A 22,673-nucleotide genomic window follows, 5' to 3' on the forward strand; every position below is an offset into this window, starting at 1 on the left:
GCCCAGCCAGCCCTTCCACCTCTCTGTGCTTCCGTCCGCCCTGGGCCTGGGCACTGCAACCTGCCGCAGGGCAGCGGGTGGCTGAAGTCACTCCTGGGGCAATGGGGCTGCTGAGTCCCAGCCCAACCCCAGAAGCTCCTCTGCAGGCCTGGCCTGAGCATCTTCCTGGCATGGCACCCTCCCCGCAGCTCTGACGGGCACTCGCTGCTCCCCCAGCCCAGGCAAGAGAGGCCGCCAGGAGCCAGGCTGGACACGCCCTAGCGCAGAGAGAGGCCAGCCCTGGCCCAGGCTGCCCCATTGGCGAGGGGCAGCCGGACAGCTGGGACGCGGCACTTGCCCTCTGGGAGCTGGGCCAGGAACCTCTCCCGGCTCAGTCCCACAGGGGCTCACCAGCGGCTAGCCAGGCACGGCTCTGGCTGGCTGCTACAGAGTGGGAAGGCGGTTGCTGGCCAGCCCTTGCGGCATCCTATGGCAGGTTGGTAGCACCCCCCGCCCCCTCCCGCCGGCTCTCTCGCCCACTCTACACGGCTGGGTGCACTGGCATCGCGTCATGCTGGGGTCCCAGAGGACGCCTCTCCTGGCAGGACAGGGCTTGGCCCAGCAGCCGTGTGGATGCCCCTGGGAGGCTGGCCGGCGGGGTGAGGGCACTCAGCACAGACAAACCCTGCACAGCCCCTCCCCAGCAGGGGTCATGTCGGCCACACCTGTCACTGCAGCTCACGTGGGCCAGCTCCCCTCCCGGCCACGAGCCACTTCCCAAGCCGGCAGCCCCCGGCACCCGCCACGCTGCAGGAGGCTCTGTGCCCAGCGCTCTCCAGGCAGCAGGTGTGACAGGACCTGGAGCGCCGCCCTGGCCAGGCCCATGCAGCGGCATGCAGGGCAGGGCTGGGGAGACCTGCCAATGGGTGCCCCATGCTGCAGGGCTGTCCCGGGGTGAGCGCCGGCGCAGCAGGCGGGCAGGGAGCAGGCTGAGCGAGCCGGTGTGGGAGACTGGCACTTCCCCTGGGGACCAGAGCAGGCTGTGCCCAGGGAGAGGGCAGCTCTGGAGGAACCTGCCCCAGTGCGGGCAGCGGTGGCCCTGGCTCACATGCGTGTGCGACAGGGTGGGGGGATGGCCAGAGACCCTCCGCCAGGCCGCTCCCAGCGGGGCCCAGCAGCGGGTTGCTAAGCAGCTCACACGCGGGTGGGTTTCTGTTGCACTGGCAGTGGCTTTAGTGTGCTCAATGACCCTTTCAAAGGCACCGGACGGGCTGGGCCAGCCAGGCCGCCCCACGTCTCCGTCTCCAGGCCCTGCAGCTGCAGCTGCAGCCATGCGCCCGGGGTGCTGCAGCCATGGCCTTCGCCTGCTGGCCGCCCAGCACAGGGCGTCTACGCGAGCCAGCCCAGCCCCACTTTGCAGCCGACGGTTCCTTTCCCTCCAGCCAGGGCTAGAGTCGGCCGCTCGGGCTGCATGCCCAGGTCCGGCTCTCTCGGCAGGTGCCGGCTCTTGGCAGCTGCAGGCGGGAGCCAGGCAGGGGACGTCTGCAGGCAGTGCCAGAGAGAGCAGTCAGGGTCCCGTAACGCCCGGGGCTCATTACACCCTCCTGGCCTGGCGGTTGTGTGTTGATATGGGTGTGTGTGTGTGCATGTTCGCAGAGGGTGCTGTGTGCTGCAGTGAGGTGTGTGTGTCAGGGCTGCAGTGTGCTGCGGGGGGGGGGTGTGTGAGGACTGTGGAGTGCTGCAGGTATGTGTGTGTGGCAGGGCCTGTGTTGTGCTGCAGGGGTGTGAGTGTGAGGACTGTGTTGTGCTGCAGGCATGTGTGCGTCAAGGCTGCCGCGTGCTGCAGGTGTGTGTGTGTCAGGGCTGTGGTGTGCTGCAGGTGTGCGTACATGTCAGGGCTGTGGCATGCTGCAAGTGTGTGTGTGTGTCAGGGCCTGTGTTGTGCTGCAGGTGTGTGTGTGTGTCAGGGCTGCCGTGTGCTGCAGGTGTGTGCGCGTCAGGGCTGCAGCGTGCTGCAGGTGTGTGTGTGTGTCAGGGCCTGTGTTGTGCTGCAGGTGTGTATGCATGCCAGGGCTGAGGCGTGCTGCAGGTGTGTGTGTGTGTCAGGGCCCGTGGTGTGCTGCAGGTGTGTGTGCGTGTCAGGGCCTGTGTTGTGCTGCAGGTGTGTATGCGTGTCAGGGCTGCGGCGTGCTGCAGGTGTGTGTGTGTGTCAGGGCCCGTGGTGTGCTGCAGGTGTGTGTGCGTGTCAGGGCTGCAGCGTGCTGCAGGTGTGGGTGTGTGTCAGGGCCCATGGTGTGCTGCAGGTGTGTGTGTATGTCAGGGCCCATGGTGTGCTGCAGGTGTGTGTGCGTGTCAGGGCTGTGGCGTGCTGCAGGTGTGTGTGCATGTCAGAGATGTGTTGTGCTGCAGGTGTGTGTGTGTGTCAGGGCCTGTGTTGTGCTGCAGGTGTGTGTGCATCAGGGCCCGTGTTGTGCAGTGGATGTGTCTGGGGGTGTGCATGCTATGGGAGGTGCAGAGCTGGCTGTGGTGTGTGTAACAGTGTAATCCCTGGGCTTCAGCCTTGGCAGCTGTCTCCTGGCCCTGCCCTGCCCTGCCCAGCCCGTCTGTCCCTCCCCACCGCTCTCCGAAGGGCTCATTAGAGCAAACGCACAACTGAGATAATGAACCCAGGGCCGCCTCCTGGGGCAGCCAGTGGGGTGGGGCGGGGCGGGGCGGGGCTCTCGGGGCTGTCTCAGCCTGCAGGCCTCGGGAGAGGCAGCTGTTGGGAAGGTGGCAGGTGGCAGCCCAGCTCTGTTACACTCTGTCTAAAGATGCCCCCTCACAGCCCCTGCCTCCTCTGGGTGCCCCCTCTGTTCCCCCCCGCCCTATGAGAGCCCCCAGAGCCCCCCCCGCAGCGCAAAACTCCCCCCAGGGCTCTGCCCTCCTGTAACCAGCCTGCGCAGCTGCTCCCAGGAGGCTCTGGAAGGGCAGGGCGCAGGTTGGGTGTGCGGGGAAGATGGGCGCGTGCCAGTAGGTGCCGCAGACCGGGGTGCCCGTGAAAGGGTGGGACGTGTGTAACACCACTAGGTGTGGGCGAGCCAAGGACAGCGTGAAGCTGGCTCTGGCTCTGGCTGTCCCCCGCAGGAGAAGCGGCCAAGGCCTTGCTGAGGCAGTGCCTGTCCCCGGCTGCCCTCTGCTCAGAGGTGACCACTATGGCCTGGCCTGTGCAGCAGCTGGTCCAGCCTGGCCTGTGTGCCCCAGGGGCTCAGGCTGCCCTGTCCCAGTGCGGCACGGAGGGAGCCTCAGCTGGAGGCTGAGCGCCGGGAGCCTGAGGGGAAGCGCTGCTTAGCAGCTGTGGCTGCAGGCGAGTGACTGGCGGCTGATTAGGTGTAGCGCACAGCTCCTCCCGGCTATTTTTAACTCTGCTGGTGGCAGGGGGCTCCCAGCTGCCACCCCGCCGTGACGGCTCTCAAGTGCTGCCGCATGTAACAGCTGCGGAGCCAGGCACACGCAGCCCTAGGCCGTGGACAGACGGGGTCTCTCCACGTGCTGCAGGAGGGTGGCAGTGCCCAGCCGGTGGTTAGCAGGCCCTTGACAGCCCAGCCGTCTCGGGGAGGCCTGCTGCCCTTTGTCAGAAGCTAGTGGGTGGGGAGCATGTTCAGGGCTGGGGGATTCGGGGCGAGGGGAGAGTCCTTGGAGTTCTGCAACGGGATCAGCTTGCAGCTGGCTCTGGGGAGGTGCTCAGGCGTTTGGCTCCAGGGAGAACTCACTGCAAGACCAGCCGTGGAGCCTGGAGGTGTAAGCCATGTTTCTGGGGGGCACTGGGCAATGGGGCTGCTGTTGTGACTTCTGCTAAGGTTCAGCTGAGCCTCCCCGCTACATGCCTGCCACACCCACCTATGCTCCCATGGACTGGTCCATCCAACCCACCGAGCTGGGGTGATGGGTAGGGGGCCATGGCCATGCTGTGAGCCTACCTGCCTGCCAGCATTTCTGGGATCTCTGCAGAGGCACCACAGAGACAGCTGGCCTGCAGGAAAGCGGCTGGGCCCAGAGCAGCCCCTGGAAGGCCAGAGCTCCGTGGAAAGCCTGCCAGGAGCAGGCTCCAGGGTGAAATCCCAGGGTGGAAAGCACAGCTGCCTCAGGTGCTGCCAGCACTCACCCAGCCCAGTGTCACCCTGCAGCCCCTGGCCTGCTGTGTGCGCCTGTGGCTGGGCTGTCCCGTCCCAGGAAGCCGGAGCCCCTGCTCTGGGGGAGGCAGCAGGCCCCCACGCGCTGCCTTCTCTGCTCCCTGCGGCTGGGGCTGTCCAGAGGCTCAGCAGGCACAGCAGCAAGCCTTTGCATTTTAATTGGAAAACATGCTCGCTAAGTGGTCCCCCCAGATCCCCAGGCAGCCGGCCCCTGGGCACGCTGGGAACTCCCAGCCCCGTGCTCACCCTGATGAAGCTAACCAACTGGAGCTCGGTGCGATGGAGGTGAAGGGCAGAGAGGAGCCCCAGGGCACCGCCCAAGCTGGGTGCACTCCCATCCAGAGTCCCTGTGCGACGGGCGGGGTATGCGAGGCTCAGAGAGCGGCAGGGCCAGCAGCGCATCTGGGAGCCTGCACCAGCTGCCTCATGCTTCAGCACTCTGCAAAGCAGCTCTGAAACGTGTCTGTCTGTCTGTGAGCCGTACTCTTGCCCAAGTGGGAATGGCTCCGCTGCTGGGTTTAGCCTGAGCACAAGCCCTCTCAGTGCGACTCAGATGACCTGGGCCCTGAGATCTGCTGCTCTGGGTCTTTCTTGGCAGTGCAGACGTAGCCAGAGTGTGGGAGAGAACCCAGGTGTCTGGACCCCAAGCTCTGCTCAGTTCCCTGACCCTCCTGCTGCCAGCTAGACACTCCGGAGCTAAGCGTACGAGGGGGGGGCGCAAGAGCCCAGAACAGCTCACCCAGGTTCACTGCATCCACCCTGTGTTGTGGGCAGCAGCCCAGCTCCACCTGTAAATGCCCGCGGGGCCAGGAGAGCTCCATCACCCGTCTGCTGCCCAGCCAGCACCCTATGCAGCGTCTGAGCTGGGAGGGCAGGAGGGGGCCCCTGCGGATGGTACTTTGCCCCCACATGACCAAGGCTGAGTCCAGCCAGGCCCCACTGGCTCGGTGCCTTGGAAAGAGCCCTCCCCGCTCCCTGCTGCCCCAGGAACACGCTAATTACACCCAGAGCTGGAAATACACCCAAATAGCTGCAGCAAATCACCCTGAGCTGCCATGTAATTTTTGCAAGAAATTACAGTACTTTTCCCCCGGGGCAATTTCCTCCACACCAAGTTCTCGCCGCTGCCAAACACTTAAAGCGGCAGCGCTCCCTTTTCTGCAGGCGCTCCACCAACACCCCATGGGTGCCTGCCCTGGGCCCAGGCTCCGCAGCTGCAGGCCCACGGGCTGGGGCAGAGTGCAGGTGAGGTAGATGGGGGACGGGGCAGGGGGGCCCCCACCCCAAAGCTGGTGCTTGCCGTTGAAGGGAAGACCAGCCAAGCAGCTTCAGGGCGCAGGGATGGGGCAGCAGGACTCCAAAGCCCAGGAGAGGAAAGGCCCGGGGTTGCCCACCGCCCCAAGCAATGCCAACGGCAGCAGCAGTCTGAGCGGGGCATGCAGCCTCGCCAGGGATGGGACGGCAGCCCCCTTGCTCAGGACATTCCCCATGAGGCTGGACAGAGCCCCGGCCCAAAGGGCTACCTCTGCCAGAGAGACTGTGCCTACCCTCCCTTCTAAGACTCTGCCTCAGCCAATGGCAGGGCTCGGGGCGGTGTTAACGTCAGTTCTGATTGGACAGCGGCACGGACGATTGGTTCTTGATGGGTGCAGTGCATGGAGAGGAAATGCTGAGGAGTGTCCTTGAACCCAGGAAGTTCCCTTAACCTGGGTCTCCCTTGGGTGGGCCCAGACCCAGCCAGAACCCTAGCGCTGACCTGGGCCCCACCCTGTGACCCTCACGCTGACCTGGGCCCCACCCCAGTGACTGTCGTGCTGATCTGGACCCCACCCCCTGACTCTCGTGCTGATCTGGACCCCACCCCTGCGACCCTCACGCTGACCTGTGCCCCACCCCGACTCTCGCGCTGATCTGGACCCCACCCCCTGACTCTCGTGCTGATCTGGACCCCCACCCCTGCGACCCTCACGCTGACCTGTGCCCCACCCCCTGACTCTCGCGCTGATCTGGACCCCACCCCTGTGACTCTCGCGCTGATCTGGACCCCACCCCCGTGACCCTCACGCTGACCTGTGCCCCACCCCCTGACTCTCGCGCTGATCTGGACCCCCACCCCCTGTGACTCTCGCGCTGATCTGGACCCCACCCCCGTGACCCTCACGCTGACCTGTGCCCCACCCCCTGACTCTCGCGCTGATCTGGACCCCACCCCTGTGACTCTCGCGCTGATCTGGACCCCCACCCCCTGACTCTCGCGCTGATCTGGACCCCACCCCTGTGACTCTCGCGCTGATCTGGACCCCCACCCCCTGACTCTCGCGCTGATCTGGACCCCACCCCTGTGACTCTCACGCTGATCTGGACCCCACCCCCTGACTCTCGCGCTGATCTGGACCCCCACCCCCTGACTCTCGCGCTGATCTGGACCCCACCCCCACGACCCTCGTGCTGACCTGGGCCCCCACCCCCACGACTGAAAACGACTGAGCTGCCCTCAGATGCGGCTGCTGCTCTGAGCCGTCTGGAGCAGGAGCAAGAGCAGGAGCAGGAGCAGGAGCAGGAAGGGCTCTGCAGGCCAGAGGTCCCCTCCCCGTCGGGCTGTGGTGGAACTTCCGGCCTGGAGTCGGTGGGATGCTGAGCAGAGCCAGCTCTCCTCCGGGCCGTGAGCTGCGTTTGGACGGGACAGCTTCCCAGCACCTGCCGCACATGGGGCGCAGGCCATGCTGGGCGTCTCAAATCCCCTCTGCATGCGCTGGAGCCCTTGTCCTCACAGTGTCTGAGGGGAGCCCGGCACCACAGAGCTGCCAGTCCCCTCCACGGGCTCTCTGCTCAGCCCCGTACCCGCCTCGCCCCGTGCAGGCTGGCAGCACCACCGCAGCCAGGCTGTGCCATCCCGGGCCCCGAGCGGTGCCCCCCTGGTGACAGGAGCCAAACCTTGCTTGGCACTTGCCAATGACCCTTAAAAGCCTGGCTGAGGGGCTGCGAGCAGCCAGTCCGGCTCCCTCCTCTGCCTCCTCCCTGCATCACCCCCTCCATGGAGCTCAGACAGGCTCTGGAGGCCAGGGCTGGTCTCCCCACAGCCAGGTGGACTCCAGCCAGTGCTACCCGCTGCCCAGAACACAGCTGCAGGCTGCTGACCACCAGGGAGCTGCCCTGAAAGCCGCCAGCGCCGTGTTTGGCCGCATCAGTCCCCAGGCAGTCAACCGGCTGCTTTGGCTGCTGTAAAGCAAGAGGCCGGCACACAGAAAGCTGGCTCAGCCCAGGCCTGCCCCACATGGCGACAGGACAATATCTCCACCGGCTGGGGCTTCATCGCAGAGCAACGTGTCCCACCTGCTGCTATAAACGCAACCACGGGCACTCAGCACCCTGCAATCCATGCTCCTCTGCCCTCCTGCCTCCTCCTGCTGGCGCAACAGCTGCTCCCTAAGCCTCCGGACACCAGTTATCTCAAGTGCACCTTCGCACAGCACAGCATCGGCCGGGCAAGCACCTTGCCGCAGCACCCAAGGGTGTGGGATTCTGGCTGCCCAGCGGGAGATCATTCAGAAACAGAGACCCCAGCTGGGGAGACAAACTGACACTGAAGGAACTGCCAACGCAATTTTTGGCCAAAACCAGAGAACGCAATATGCTGTCAAAAATTTTCATTTTGATCGATTTTTTTCAGTTTTTCACCAAGAAACGGACACAGATTTTTTTTTTGTAAAAATGTCCAACTTTCAGAAAAAAATGGGGTTTTCCAGACCAAAAAAAGCGTTTGGATTTTGAAATAATGATCTGCCCCGGTTTGATCTTTAAAAAAGCCAAAGCTTTTCACATGTTTTAAAAACACCTGGGATCTTCCAACCTGCTCCAGCTCCAGTTCCGTTTGGCTCCAGCAAAGCACACAGCCGCTACTGCCTAGTCCATTCCTTGGCTCTTCCTAGGAGCAGGGGGAGAATCTCCTCCAAACAATATGTGCTGCTAGACCACAAGAACCTTCCGGTTAGTTAGAAACACCTGCTGTGAACGCACTCGCCCTGGCAGAACAGAGGAAATTGTCCCAGTTTTGGATGGGGAGAGTGTACCGAAATTAAGGGTTAGAGGTTTCCCAAGCCCCGTGGGAGCCTGTCCCTACGCTCCAGTTCTGGGCCCGTTTCCCTTTCAGTTCAAACCACACCGGCAGCTTCATTTGGATCTGCAGCTCTTCTGACAAACAGCCCTGCGGTTAATGCATTGTTCCTCAGCACCATGCTCCACCCCAGAGGAGGCGCACGGCACGGCAGGTGCGGTGGGTGAGCGTGTTTCAGCTGGTTATGACTTGCGGCCCTCTCCAGGTCAGATAACAATGACGAGTATGGCTCACGCCAGCGCCATCAAGGCCCCTCAACCCCAAATTACAAACGTAGGTCCAGCCTCTCCCTGCCCACGTCCGGCAGCCACCCAGCACCCCTTGGCCAGCCCGTCCAAGCCCGGCTGGCTCACAACCCAATGCACCGGTGTGCTCTCTGGAGCAGAGACCAGTGCTCAGCCCAGCCTGCGAGCAACAGGGCACATGACGCAGAGGACAAAGCTCAGAGGGGAGGAAGTGAACCAGGCCAGCAGGGCTGACCGGCCGGGCACTTACCCAGCACAGCCACAGCCGCAGCCTCGCTGTGCCCCAGCCCAACAGCAATGCTTCCGGATGCAGAGCCCAGGCTCCCTCCCCATACAGAACGATGCCTCCCCCATCACCTCTGAAGAGACGCTCCCGAGAGCCCCAGGCACCCCCGTCAATGCACACTCCTCTCCCTGCTGGACACCCCGTCTAGGAGGGCAACCTGGGCCTGCGGAGGACGCCGCCCTGCCCTGGGGTTCTTCGCAGCATCAGCCCGGCTGTCACTCCCACCGGGACTAGCCATTCCAAAGCCAGTCACAGCGGGGAAGGGCACAGTCCGTCCGGGGCTGAGGCAGCTGCCTGCCCCCAGCAGAGCCACAAGACCACCCTGCAGCACAAGCCTTGGCTGACCCACGAGGTCAGGCCCACAGCTGGGGAGCTGGTGTTGAGGAAAGGGGAGTCCTGTCTCTCACCACTGGCAGCCTAAGGCCTGCAGACCCTCCCCAGCGGCCTGGGGCTGCAGACAGTGCCAGGGATGGGCCACAAGGAGGAAGGGGGCGGGGAGAGTCACCACACTTGGACTGGGGCAGCAATCCAGCTAGGGCTTAGGTGTGACAGATCAGTGCTGGAAACACTCTGGGGCAAGGAAGTGGTGTCCTTCCCCAGCCCGGCAATGCCCAGGGGTGCCAGCTGGGCCTGACCCCTGCTTGGCAAAGAGGCCAGGCGAGCCTCTGGCACTGCACAGGAGAGGGTGGCAAAGTCCCACCAGTGCAGGCGCAGCGAGCGCTGGCCGGGAGAGGGGACGACAGACAGGAGCTCCCTGCCAGTGGGAGGCACTGGGGCAGCCCCAGGAGCTGGCCCTGGCCCCACTTGCAGGGTGACAGGCCTTAGCGCTAGTGACAGCACCAGGCAAAGCACGACTGTTCATCCCTCTGCTGCCTCCCGCTGTGTGCACACGTGCGAGCCTGCACACGCATGCACCTGCACACCCACTCACACCTGTGCACACACATGCAGATGTCACCCATTCACCCGTGGAGGAGGGTGAGCTATGGCCATGTGGCACACTGCAGCTGCTCCCCCTGAGCTGAGCACAGCCGGCCGTCCCCTTAAGGGAGCTCTGGGATCAGCTCCTCAGCTGACAGGTCCTAGTCTCTCCTCAGGGCCACAACATGCCACCCCCAGCCAGAGCCGAGTGCTGGGAGCGGAGAGGAGCCTCCGCTCCCAGCCAGCCAGCTGTGACGAGCCACGCAGGGCCTGACTATTCCACCCTGAGACCATCACACGCGCCGCGCCTCCAAGTCACACGAGCAAAACAAGGTCACTGCTGGACAGCAGGATCCCAAGCCCGGCTGCTGCCGAGCCCACAGGGACAACTGTGCAGCACTCGTGTTCAAGCACCGCGTTCACTCATGGGGAGGAGGGCTGGGGAAACTGAGGTGGGGGGCCATAACCAGACCACAGAGCGAGGCCGTGGGGGGCTGCTCGCCTCCTGCCCAGGCAGCGCTGTCTCCCAGTCACCACTCGGGCCCAGATGTGCTGGATTGCCATTCTGTTAAATCCCCAGGCTCTGCCTGCACACCCGTGTGTGTGTGCACACGTGCTCGCACACGTCCTTCTCCTTTCTCCAGCATGCGAGAGCCTCCACGCAGGAGCTGTCAGGCCGCTCCCCAGCAGTGCGGCCAGCACCACGACTGGCTGTCCTCCATGGAAACGGCTCTGCCCCTCCATGAGCAGGAACGCACGAGTGTGGTGAGTTTGACAGCGCTGGCGTGCTTGTGCACCTCCTCCCCCGCGTGCTGGCAGGGAGAGGCTTTGGAGAGGCCCCTGCTGTGCTGGGGGGAGGGCTCTTTCGCTCCTCTGGCCAAGCCAGCTGCAGTCAGGCTGCCCTGCTCCACTCCCTGGGCAGGATCCCAGCAGTGCTGCTCTGAGCGCCAGCAAGATCCCAGCGGGCTCGGAGCCAAGCCCTGGGGAGCCAAGCCCTGGGGAGCCCTGCCCGGGGTGGCGGCGAGGGACTGAAGACGAGCCAGGAAGCAAGTGCGCTCCCTCACAGAAGGAAGCAGAAGCTCCACCTTCCTGGGAGCAAGAGCAGGGACCTGTAAGAGCCAACCTCACCCCGAGATGCCGGAAGCAACTGCACAGTCCGTGGGCGCTCTTGGGGCGCAGCCAGCAGACAATCCTTTGTCCCCTTCTCACAGACCTCTGGTTTCCACCAGGTGGTGTGTGCGTGAACTCCTGTGCTCACACAGCCCTTCTGCAATCGCCGGGCATTCACCAGCCATGCCCCCCCCCGTGCCCCTGCACACACCGTGCATTCAGTGTCTGCCCCCCACCATGCCTTTGCACACACCGTGCATTCAGTGTCTGCCCCCCCGTGCCCCTGCACACACCGTGCATTCAGTGTCTGCCCCCCCCCGTGCCCCTGCACACACCGTGCATTCAGTGTCTGCCCCCCCGTGCCCCTGCACACACCGTGCATTCAGTGTCTGCCCCCCACCATGCCTTTGCACACACCGTGCATTCAGTGTCTGCCCCCCCGTGCCCCTGCACACACCGTGCATTCAGTGTCTGCCCCCCGCCCGTGCCCCTGCACACACCGTGCATTCAGTGTCTGCCCCCCCACGGCCCTGCACACACCGTGCATTCAGTGTCTGCCCCCCACGGCCCTGCACACACCGTGCATTCAGTGTCTGCCCCCCACCGTGCCCCTGCACACACCGTGCATTCAGTGTCTGCCCCCCACCGTGCCCCTGCACACACCGTGCATTCAGTGTCTGCCCCCCCGTGCCCCTGCACACACCATGCATTCAGTGTCTGCCCCCCACGGCCCTGCACACACCGTGCATTCAGTGTCTGCCCCCCACCGTGCCCCTGCACACACCGTGCATTCAGTGTCTGCCCCCCCGTGCCCCTGCACACACCATGCATTCAGTGTCTGCCCCCCACGGCCCTGCACACACCATGCATTCAGTGTCTGCCCCCCACCGTGCCCCTGCACACACCGTGCATTCAGTGTCTGCCCCCCATGGCCCTGCACACACCGTGCATTCAGTGTCTGCCTCCCACGCCCCTGCACACACCGTGCATTCAGTGTCTGCCTCCCACGCTCCTGCACACACCATGCATTGTCTGCCCCCACCACGCCCCTGCACACACCATGCATTCACAGTGCATGATTACACGTGCATGCACACACAGACACACACACACACACACACACACACACACACACTCCCACAGGCCTCTCATGCATTCACATAGCGTGTGACCCCACACTCATGCTCTCTTACCCACTCACAGCCACACACACACACACACAAACTCTGGCCACATGCGCACATGCATACACATCTGCAGTGACTCAGCTGACCTGATGGGCAGCCGCTTGCTTTGCACCAGTTAATTATCTCCCCCTTCCACCCCCTCAGCCTCTCGCACCAGGGTCTCGCCAGCCAGGGCTTACTCATAATTCCCAGAGGGGAAGGGGAGCCCTCCCACAGGCACATCAGCTGCTCTGCTGAGCGAGCGAGAGGCAGCCAGACCCAGGTGCCCCGAGAAAGGGGTGGGGCGGGCTGGGGGCTTGTGCCATTTATAGCTGCGGAAGATCAGCCCCGCAGCTTCCAGCAAGGACATGCCAGGCAGCACAGCCGCTTCAGCTTTGCGTACCCTCAGCGCTCACTGCCCTGCCTCCCCCCACAGCACCCAGCCGGATGGGACCGGCTCCCCAGCCCCACGGATGGTACCTGTCACGCAGCCCCACCCTCCCCGGCCCGCTCCCCTGTTCCTTGGCTCCCTGGCTGGTGCTGTGCGTTCCCCCGCCAGCGGCTGGCGAGGGGCCTGAGGCACCCGCGGAGGAAGAGCCTGGCTCAGCACTGGGGCTGGGTGATCTCCCCCAGAGCCCAGCCTCCCTCTGGCCTGCCACTCCCCACAGCAGACAGCTGTTTCCAGAGCCGGAGCCACGTGCCCTGCGGTGGCTCCCAGCAGGAGCGGCACACCAAAGAGTGAGCACAGGGAGCCTGCCTGCACCCAGCTCTGCCACCCCATGCAGCACCAGAAGCAAGCGGGGAGCTCCCTTAGCTCCCAGGCCCCGACCACTGTCTCCCGGGAGAGCTCGCCTGACAAGGCATCACCAGCCAGGGCAGCCCTGCCACCCCACAGTGCTGTGCTGTGCTGTGCTGCGCGCACGCGCACCCCCCCTCTTGAGACAGACCCACTTGCACAGGTGTGCACACTCACACCCCCTCGTGAGACAGACCCAATCTCACAGGTGTGCACACTCACACCCCCTCGTGAGACAGACCCAATCTCACAGGTGTGCACACGCACACCCCCTCGTGAGACAGACCCAATCTCACAGGTGTGCACACTCACACCCCCTCGTGAGACAGACACTCACAGGTGTGCACACGCACACCCCCTCGTGAGACAGACACTCTCACAGGTGTGTACATACCCCTCCTCCTGAGACAGACACTCTCACAGGTGTGCACATACCCCTCCTCATGAGAGAGACACTCTCACAGGTGTGCACGCTCACACCCGCTCGAGACAGACACTCTCACAGGTGTGCACACACCCCCCCTCATGAGACACACACTCTCACAGGTGTGCACACACACCCTCTCATGAGACAGACACTCCCACAGGCATGCATACACACCCCCTTGTGAGACAGACCCACTCTCACAGGTGTGCACACACACCCCCTCGTGAGACAGACACTCACAGGTGTGCACACCCCCCCCCCTCATGAGACAGACACTCTCACAGGTGTGCACACATGAAGGTCTGCCAGAAAAAGGGATCAATGAGCAGGTCGCTGGCTGTCCACCTTTCAGCTGTGCACTGCCGCACACTCTGTGCTCGTGGCTGTCGCCAGGCACACTGGCCCTGCAGAGGTGGATATGAACATATGACACAGCTGGCCCCTGACCAAGGAGCGTGTGGCCTTGGGCTTCCTGTGCCCTTGGCTTTTGGGGGCCTGTCTTCTGGGGGAGGCACCAAGTGGCAGGCTTAGACTTGCTGACAGGTGAGGGGTTGTCCTTGGAAAAGAGGAAGGTCACTGGCTGGTTTTGTCTCCCAGGCCTGGGAAATCCCCTGGATCTCAGCAGAGTGCAGGGAGGACATGGTGCGCTGGGGAATCCCTGGCAGCTGCAGCACCCACCTCTGATTTCATCACATCCACCCAGCCCCACCATCACTGCAGGGGGCCAGGCAGCAGTGCGGGGAGGACAAATGCTGCCAAAGTCAGGGGCTTTGCTTTCCCAGAGCCCCCTCCCCCCAGGAGCTGGCAGCACCTGGCGCCGGAAGTCTGGGGGGCTCTGTGCACCTGGGGCTGGCCTCTCCCTCACTCACCCCTCATGCCCGGGCAGGAGCGTTTGACCCTAGTGAGCCCTGGCTAAGCAGGATGGCTCCTAGCTCCTCCAAGACAGACGCATCTGGATCAGGAGGTGGCATTTGTGACTCACACCTGGAACACAGCTAAGCCCTTTGAAATGACCAAGAAACCCACTTACACAACAAGCAGCGCCACAGGGCTGCTGCCTGCTACCTGCATTGCCTGGGCTGAGCACGCCGGAAAGGGGAGTCAGCCTGGGAAAGGCTGTTGCTCACAGGCCAGCTCCTCACCCCAGGAGCGACCAGCAGAGCACTACACCGGTATGGGACATACCCCCAACCTGCCACAGGGACATGCTCCTTACCCGGCCATGCAGGACGCCTCCCAAGCCTTTGCCCGAAGTACCACCTGCAGGTCAGGCAAGTGCCCTCTTCCATGCCTCACTCACTCCTTCAATTGCTGCTTGTTCTTTACCATGAAATGTGGGGCACAGCAAGACTGGGCCTGGCTGAAGGGCCAGAGCAGTGGGTTCCCCCAGCTGAAAGGATGCTGCTGCTGCGTCCAGAACTAAAGGAGATTCTCCTCCTGCTGGGAGGTGCTGTCAAACACAGCACCTAAGAGTGGGATGAAAACCAGCTTCCTAAACTAGTCCTCGGCTTGCACTGCCTGGGGTCTCCAGTCAAAGCAATTTGGTGGTACACAAAAGGCAGGTATAGCTACTCCAGCAAGCCTGGGGCTTCCTGGCAGAAGAGCTCCTGTGCTGTTAGAGCTCACGCCAATCCCCTGAATGGAATATCTTCAACCGTCACAGGGGCATATCTGTCAGTGAGCCGGTTCGCACTAGCGGTTTTGCCGGTATAGCCGGGCTGGCTGCTTGGGGAAGGAGGTGTTTTTATACTTCTAACTAACACATCAAAATGTACAAGCATAGGCCGGGTCAGAGATGCAGCCGTTTGATGGTCATCTATCAAGTCTTCCCAGAAAGGCACCACAGAGCAGACCTGGCTTTCTAAATAGACAGAACCATCTCTCCTGGCACACACGTAATTTGCTTTCTTGAGCTTTCAGCCTTCCTCTATCCATCGGAACAAGGCAAGAAAGGGCACATGCCCAATTCGGATTTTTCTGCGTAGGCCACTTTCCAATGCCTCCCTTTCTCCGCTAGGGTTGCCAGACATCCAGCAATCTGCGGGACAGTCCTGAATTTCCATGAAAAGTCCTGCAACCCACACTTATTTGTCATGGAAATTCCTGGCCCCAGCCGGGTTTCCTGCAGCTGGAGATGCCAGTGGGGCTCTGCGCCCCAGCCAGCTCCCAGCCGCATGAACCCCAGCTGGGGGGCAGGAGACCCCAGCAGCCCCACGGCTAGGAATTCCAGTGGGGCTTCATGCCCCTGCCAGCTCCCAGCCATGGGGACCCTGGCAGCCTCATGGCTGGGGTCAGAGCCCTGCCAGCAACTCAAGCGGGGGGAACTCCAGCTGTGGGAGTGGGGGAACCCCGACAGCCCTGCAGCTAGGAGCTGGCTGGGGTGCAGGGTGCCCTGGCCTCGTGGGAGCCGCCCAGACGCGGCAACCTCCCAGCTGTGGGGCTGCTTGTTTTCCTCCCCCACCCAAGCCGGGGTCCTGCGGCTCAGGCTACTTGTCCCGCAAACCCTCCCCAAAAATCTAGCAACCCTACGGCCACTCAGATCTGTTCCCCTGGTGCGGCCCTGGCCGGACCCTGCCCCGAGGAACAACTGCAAAGCCACTCCCCATGCACCAGTGAACAGACCCAGCACTTGCGTGTCAACTTCAGAGAAGCAAACACAGCTGCAAAGAACAAGCTGTCAAACTCAGCTCCCTCTCTACCTGCCTGCCAGGACCTGGCTTCCGGATTCTCTGTTACCCGGGAAACGGCTGATGACATTGCAAGCACCTTAAAGCCAGCCAGGGAGATTCTCCGCTGTAGGTGTAAGTTGCCAGGAAACGCGGAGCTCTGAGTTAGGGTCCCGACAGGTAGGTGAAGGCAGAGCTGACTTCAATATTGACTTTTCTTTTAGCTAAGGCTAAAGGAACTGGCTGTTCTGAGGGGGTTCCCAGCACCACTGGGGGTGCTGTGCTGGGGGGGAGGAATGGGCACGGGGGGGCGATGTGCTGGGGGAGGAGGGGCCGCGGGGGCCTGCCCTGCTGTGGAAAGGCATCAGGTCATTGTCTCACCCTTGGTCATGCTGCCAGCTGTCCTGGACAGTGCAGACCCACCTGCAAGGAGGGAGGGAGGGAGGGGAGATGCAGGGCAAAGGGTCTTTCTCCAAACAGCTTGCCATGCCTGCCTGGGTGTCTTCGCTGAGCCTCCCGTCACTGCACTGGGCGCTCCCATGATACTCAATGCAGCTCCTTACCCACAGCCTCCACACCTCTTGGCTCTAATCCCTGCAGCCTTGGGCCTCCTGCTAGGCTATGACCCCAGCCAGAGCAGGACGTGCTTTGCCCTTCCCTTGGAGGGGCTCAGAGGGCACTGCCCACATGCACTCACCCTGCAGAGGTGCCAGCCCGGGGCGACTATCTTCTCTCCACAGATTAGCAAATGGGCTCACTCATCTCGCTGGAGCTCCAAGCTCATGGGGCTTCAGGCACCCCAGCTCACTGGCCCCTGGAGGGGAAGGCATATGGGACGCATGGCCATTCACCTGTCAGGGTGTCAGCACTGCTTACCCCAGTCCACTGCCAAGCCGCAGGAGAGGGGAGTGCCAGGGGCTGCCTTTGTGCAGGAAGACATGGGACAAGGTGCAGCCACATACAGGGTTCAATGGAGGGGATACTGCAAAAGAGGTACAAAGACAAGGACAGCCAATCCTGCCTCTGGGAGCAGCAAGCTGGCAGAGCTACAAATGGCTCCATGCGAGTGTCGCTTGGGAAGCGACAGAAGGGGGCAGTTCCCATTCTGTCTCAGGAACTTAAGCAGACAAATGAATCCAGGGGTAAAAGTAGCTCACTCTCAAAACCCCAGTGGAGCAGCCTCTGGCTTCCCACAGCAGCTGCTCAAACGCCTCCAGGGAACGGATTAGCAGCAAAGTCTTGATCAATCCCAAGAAGGCCCTACAAGGGAAGCAGCTATTCCAGGTAAGATGTAGCAGAGGAACAGGGACACAACCACCCACACACCTGTCAGTGTCTCAGAGGAGCTCAACAGTTAGTCACACTGGGGACCTGATGCTTTACTGGTAATGGCAAAAATTACATCATCCTGCACCTCCCTTAGCAGCAGTTTCCTTGTGCAGCACAGTGACACTGAGAGGCTGTTCTAAAGGGAAGCAGTCGTCCTAGCTGCATACAGCTGCTTGGGAGCCCTCCCTGCAGGGGCTACTCAGACATGATGACATCCCTTCACTTCTAGGAACTCGGGAGAGCTAGATGTGAGCCTTCGCACAATAAATCCGGTCCCCATACGGGACAAAAAATTGCTTCACTGCTTCCAACATGAACCAAAATGTGGCTGGAATGCCCAGGGCGGGGTTTGCTAGGCCAGCTCACCAGTATTAACTGGGTCACTCAGGAGCTGCAGGAAGCAAAACATGCGGAACTCTCCCCTTTCTTCTGTGGTATACACACCCTACTCTAAGAGCAGTGCTAAGCGCAGGCCCTCGGCCTTCCAGCCCCGCCTCGCTGACCAGCATCTGCATGCCGTGAAAAGTGGCTCCTCTGGGCAGACATCTGAAGGTGTCCTACAAAGGGCCCCCAGAACTGAAGCACCAAAAGCAGAGGCTGAGGCTGTCTTAGATTAATGGACCCTTTTGAGGCTTTTAGGAATGCAGGAACTGCCGGGGCGGGTCAGCTTCGGAGGCAGGGGTAGCAGTGCTCCCCCCCTGCCCCCAGCTCTTACCGTCAGAGACTGACTTGTGCCTGAAGCCCAGGGGCTAATATTCCTGCCAGGATTGCGGTCATAATTAGTTTGGAACTTCACTTCCTTGTGCCCCTCTTCTGCCTGGCAGAGGTGGCTGAGGCCAAGGGCGCAGTGCGCTTTCGTTCCTGGGGCAGAAGCGTGAGCGTGTGTTACCAGGTCTGGATTCCGACTTACCCCAGAGAGGAGGGTTTGGGATCCAGGGAGCTGGCTTGACCCAACTGCCCGGGGAAGGGTCAGGCTTAGAGGATGGCTCCCAGCTCACACGTTCTCAGGGTTGCCGTTCTTCCAAGTTCTCAATTCAGATCACGCAAAGTTCTCACCCCAAAAAGGGAGATGACCCAGAGGTGGCACTACTGCTCTTGACGTTACACAGATGGGGCCCCGGCGACCAGCAACAGCGTAAAGCTCAGCGACAAAGCCCATGCTAGGCCCTGCGCAAATACAGCTCACAGCCTATGGGCCAGGGTTAGGGAACAACACGAGCACGCGGACAAGGGAGAAAGGGCTGCTGGTTCCCTATTCCACTGCCCTCAGGGGCACGTGTTTATTTCTTTTGGTTTCAGTTGTGGTAGGAATGGCCTTTGGTTCAGCCCTGTCCCCTAAGCCCCACTGGGTGCACCCTCAGCTCCAGCACACCAGTACCTTGTGCTGAGCCTGCTCTAGGGAGACACTTTGCATATGCTGCAGACTTCCTGGGAAGGAGAGTGCAAGCAAGAGCTGGGACCCTGTGTGTCCAGAACCACTCTGCAGCTCTACGGCTCCTGGGGAGCTTCACGGCCACCTCCGCTGGCATCTGCCCCAGCAAAGCAACCGGGTGTGGCTGGCTGATGGTTGCTTCAGCCATGGTGCAGGTGCTGGCTTCCCACACAAACAGTCTCACTAACACGCCTCTGAGCTGGCAGGCCCTTTCGGAGACAAGAGTGAGACCTGCTCTCTGAGACCAACAGCCAGGGGGCCAGGCCCTAGCGCCAGGGGTCTGTGATGTGGCACTCTGCAGAGCTCATCTCCCATAAGCCTTTGCTCTCTCCTGACCTGCGTGTGGATCAGTCCCACTCTGGTCCCTGAGCAGGCACCTCGGGGTGGCGCACCGGGACCATGGATCCTTGCCTGCCCCCTGCAACTGACCCCTCTGTGTGCCCTCACCCTCTGGGGCTGTGCTGTCCCGCCAGCCCCAGCTGAGGTCTTTCGCTTTCTTCAGAGTCAAGGTCAAGAGCATCACAGCTGCCTGGTGCACCCAGGGCGAAGCCCTCGGGAAGAGCCTCCTCCTGGGCTGGCTGCATCACACCAGGCACGCTCATTTCCAAGCCCCACTTGCCAGGCAGGGGAGACACAGCCAGAGGCCTGGCAGCTGCTTTGCTGGGGGATGGGGCGTAACAGAGGGGCCAGCTGTGCTCCCTCTCATTCGTTATAGCCACGTGCAGGATGAATGTCCCATGCACAGCTACAGGACAGCCCGCGACACCAGCTCCGTACTGGCGCGCATTCTGCACGGGACCAGCCGCACTGGGGGTGGGGCAAAGGGCTGCAGAGTGTGGGAGGGCTCTGGGGCAGGGTGGGGGTGAGGGGTCTGGTGCACAGGAGGGGCTGAGGGTTGGGTGCAGGGGTGAAGCTGTGGCTGGGGGTGCAGGATGTGAGGAGTTCTGGGTACAAGCTTTCCTGGCAAAAAGCCCCTCTGCAGGGCCTGGAGCAGAACGCGAGGGCCCAGCAGGTGGGAAGGGGGTGCTGGCGGTGGGGGGGACACCACAGGTGTGTGGAAGAGGGAAGGGTGGGGGTGTAGGGCTGGGTGGGGCTGGCAGCAACAGGGGAGATGAAGGCATGTGTATGAAGGGTGGTACAGCTGTGTCGGGGGTTTGCAGGGCTGGGGGAAGGGAAGAGGCAGGAAGGGTGTGTGGGGGCAGGGTGAATGCATCAGGATTCGGGTCGTGAGCAGGGCAAGGCTGGCTGGGGGAGGCGCAGGGTGAATGCGTTAGGGTTTGGGCAGTGGGGGAAGGGCTGGGATGGCTGGGGGAGGCGCAGGCTTTGGGCTGTGGGGGAGCAGCCTGAGTGGAAGTGGGGGGGAGGCGGGATCCTCAGTGCTCTTCACTGGGCAGTCTCAGGCACCTGGGTGGGACTCTGCTGGGCACCACCATGCAGGGACCACACCTGCTCTTAGACGCTAAGCAGGTCCAGCCTGGTTAGTAGCTGGATGGGAGACTTGCTGGCACTATTGAGTGCCTGGGGGCCCAGGGCTCCCTGAAAGGAGAACTAGAGCACAGACCAGATTTGCTGAGCTGGCCTTAGTGAATGGCCACGCTGGGGGGTTCACGCCATCCCCTGGGTCCTCCTCCTGCTGCAGCTAGGCATAGGAGATTCCCCCAAGGGGCAGTTTCAGCATCCCAGCCCCCTGGGGGGGACAGGCAGCTCTGCACCAGGAAGGTGAGCTGTGGCTTTCTCCCCAGAGTGGACAGCCCTTGCAGGTGCCTAGGGCTGTTCCTGCCTGGCCATACCCTGTGTTTTAATTGAATCAGGTGCTGCTGCCTGGACAAAGCAGCCTGTAACCCAACCTCTAATTCCTGGGAAGGGCGCCCGGTCATCAGCCCTCCTCCAGCTCTGGGCTGGCCTACAACTGCTGAGCTTCAGCAGCCCCTCAGCTGCAGGGGGTCCCGCTGCCCTGCCCACCGCTCGCCGCAGCAGGGGAGCAGGGGGAGGGAGCAGCACCCGGGGCATTAGCCGCAGCAGGGGAGCAGGGGGAGGGAGCAGCACCCGGGGGCTGGGCATCTGTCCCGGCTGGGGTCAGATGTGCAGAGCCTCCAGCTCCTGCCAGTTTCCTGCACGCTGGAATGTACCGAGGGCTGCGCAGCTCCCGCCAGGGACACAGTGTGCTCCCTGCTCCAGGCCTGTTTTTCCTGGCCTGCCTCACACAGCAGCAGGGCCAAGCTCTATCACTCAATAGCGCCTTTGTTAGCTTCAGCAAGTCGCCTCCCTTCACACGCCCGCTCTGCCCTTCCCAGGCTCCCTGGGGTCCTGCTGGGGGCCACACTCCCCTAACAGCCCCTCTTGCTCTCCTGCCAGGGCCTTCGCCTTTGTGCCTCATTGGCCCACTCAGCGCCCCACGCTGCCTGCCCCTCGGGGCTACTGCCCAGGCCTGAGCCTGTCGCCAGCAGCGGGGAGGGCAGCCTCGGTGTCTGGCTTACGAGCTGGTGCGGAGCCCAGCATCTGGGAGGCACTGGTGCAGTGCCACAGGACACCTGTTAGCTTCTAGGAAGCTGTCTCCAGCCCAGCCACACGCGCAAGGTGCAGGGTGGCACCCACGCAGCTCTGCCCAGCGAACAACAGGACCCCCATGGGAGCCTGGCACTGCACTGCACTGCCGCCTAAGTAGTCCCAGCCCCCAGCTGTCACCCTGAGAGCGGCTCTGTCAGAGCAGCCAGACAATGCCTCCAGCTGCGCCCCATCCTCTTGGCTGAGGGAGCTGCCCTGCACTGGGCCTTTGCCCTGGTCCCCTCACCCTCCCAGACTCAGCACCCCTCCTAGGCCGCTTCTCCCATCTGTGGCTGCAGCCCTGCTCCCAGCATGGACCTGCTTCTGGGGGGTCTGGGGCGCTGCTCCCCAGCTCAGACCAGGCCCCTGCTCTCTCTCCTTAGCTCTGCCCCTCTCTCTGACCTAGGCGATTCCAGCTCACGAGGAGGACGGCCTCCCTCCAGCCTCCTGACCTGCTCGTTAGCCCACCCACCTCGTTAACCAGGCTGGCCTCTTCCCACTGCTCCTGGGCACTGCCAGTCTCCGGTTCGAATTTCTCACTGACCCTCCCCCTTCCTCTCACCATTGGGGCAGGCAGCCAGCCCCCACTGGGGCAACCGTCCCCTTACACACCAAATCTGCATTGGCAAAGGGAAGGTGCGAGTCCTGGGGGCTGTGCAGGGGGAGTGAGAGGGGCTGGGTAGGGGAGAGGAAGGGACCAGCCACCGTGGGACTCACAATGGCGAAGGGCAGATAATGGTCAGGTCACTTCACATTGTTGCACAGCTTTGAAAATGCAATGCTCAGGCCCCTCTAAGTGCTTGCCTCTCCCGAGGGCTACATCTACATGGCAGGCACTATGCTGGGATACGGCAGGATCTCCACACAGCTGCCCACTGCTGAGAAACACGCCCGTTGTCTCGAACGGCGCACTGGTCCGGCATCCCTCTACACCTCATTGCAAGAGGAGTCCAGGGCTGCCTTGAAATAGCGCCATGTGCCCAAACAACCTATTTTGTAATCCACTCAAAACACAGCACAAATGGCTTGGTTTGTTTCACGGCGAGGGCACCGGATAGACACAGCCTGGGCGTCCAAAGGAAGCAGAAATACAGGTGCATCTGAGCAGGGCCGTTCTTGGCCCATTTCACATAGCAACATGCCTGCAACCCAGGCCAGGACACTCTGTCCCAGCATGAAGTCCCCTGCATTACTTCTGGCTATGGAGGGACAGGAAAGGGTTTGGGGAGTGGGAACGCTGCGTTCGTTGCAGGCGCTGATGGGCTCTGCGCAGCGCTGCATCCCTGTGCAGCAGCAGAGATCCAGCTCCCAGCGCTCCCAAAGGGACCCACAATTCTGTGCTTCTGGCTAGGATCAGTGTCTTCTGCCATCTCCACTAAACCCTTCTGCACAGAGATGCCGTGTGCCGCCACAACGGGGGACAGCTCTCCTGCCCTGCTGCTGCCCTCCTGGAGAACGATCCCCACTCAGCACAGCAAACAGGCTCTGG

General features: G+C 62.4%; 2 protein-coding genes across 2 annotated transcripts in view; both read right to left on the bottom strand.

Annotated features, from left to right (window-relative positions):
- The window catches only part of LOC142001115 (uncharacterized), a 30,664-nt gene extending 11,876 nt beyond the window's left edge, over positions 1-18,788 (bottom strand). Inside the window, exons 1-4 of the mRNA XM_074976053.1 lie at positions 18,701-18,788; positions 17,924-18,069; positions 7,254-7,367; positions 1,373-1,521 (exon numbers count right to left, since the gene is read on the bottom strand). Of these exons, the coding sequence (XP_074832154.1) occupies positions 1,373-1,521; positions 7,254-7,367; positions 17,924-18,069; positions 18,701-18,788 (497 nt within the window). The remainder of the gene's footprint in view (positions 1-1,372; positions 1,522-7,253; positions 7,368-17,923; positions 18,070-18,700) is intronic.
- Positions 1-22,673, bottom strand: part of FOXO6 (forkhead box O6) — a 74,555-nt gene that overhangs the window by 20,235 nt on the left and 31,647 nt on the right. The window lies entirely within an intron of this gene.

This window comes from Carettochelys insculpta, chromosome 24, assembly GCF_033958435.1.
Source record: "Carettochelys insculpta isolate YL-2023 chromosome 24, ASM3395843v1, whole genome shotgun sequence".
Lineage (NCBI taxonomy): Eukaryota > Metazoa > Chordata > Testudines > Carettochelyidae > Carettochelys > Carettochelys insculpta.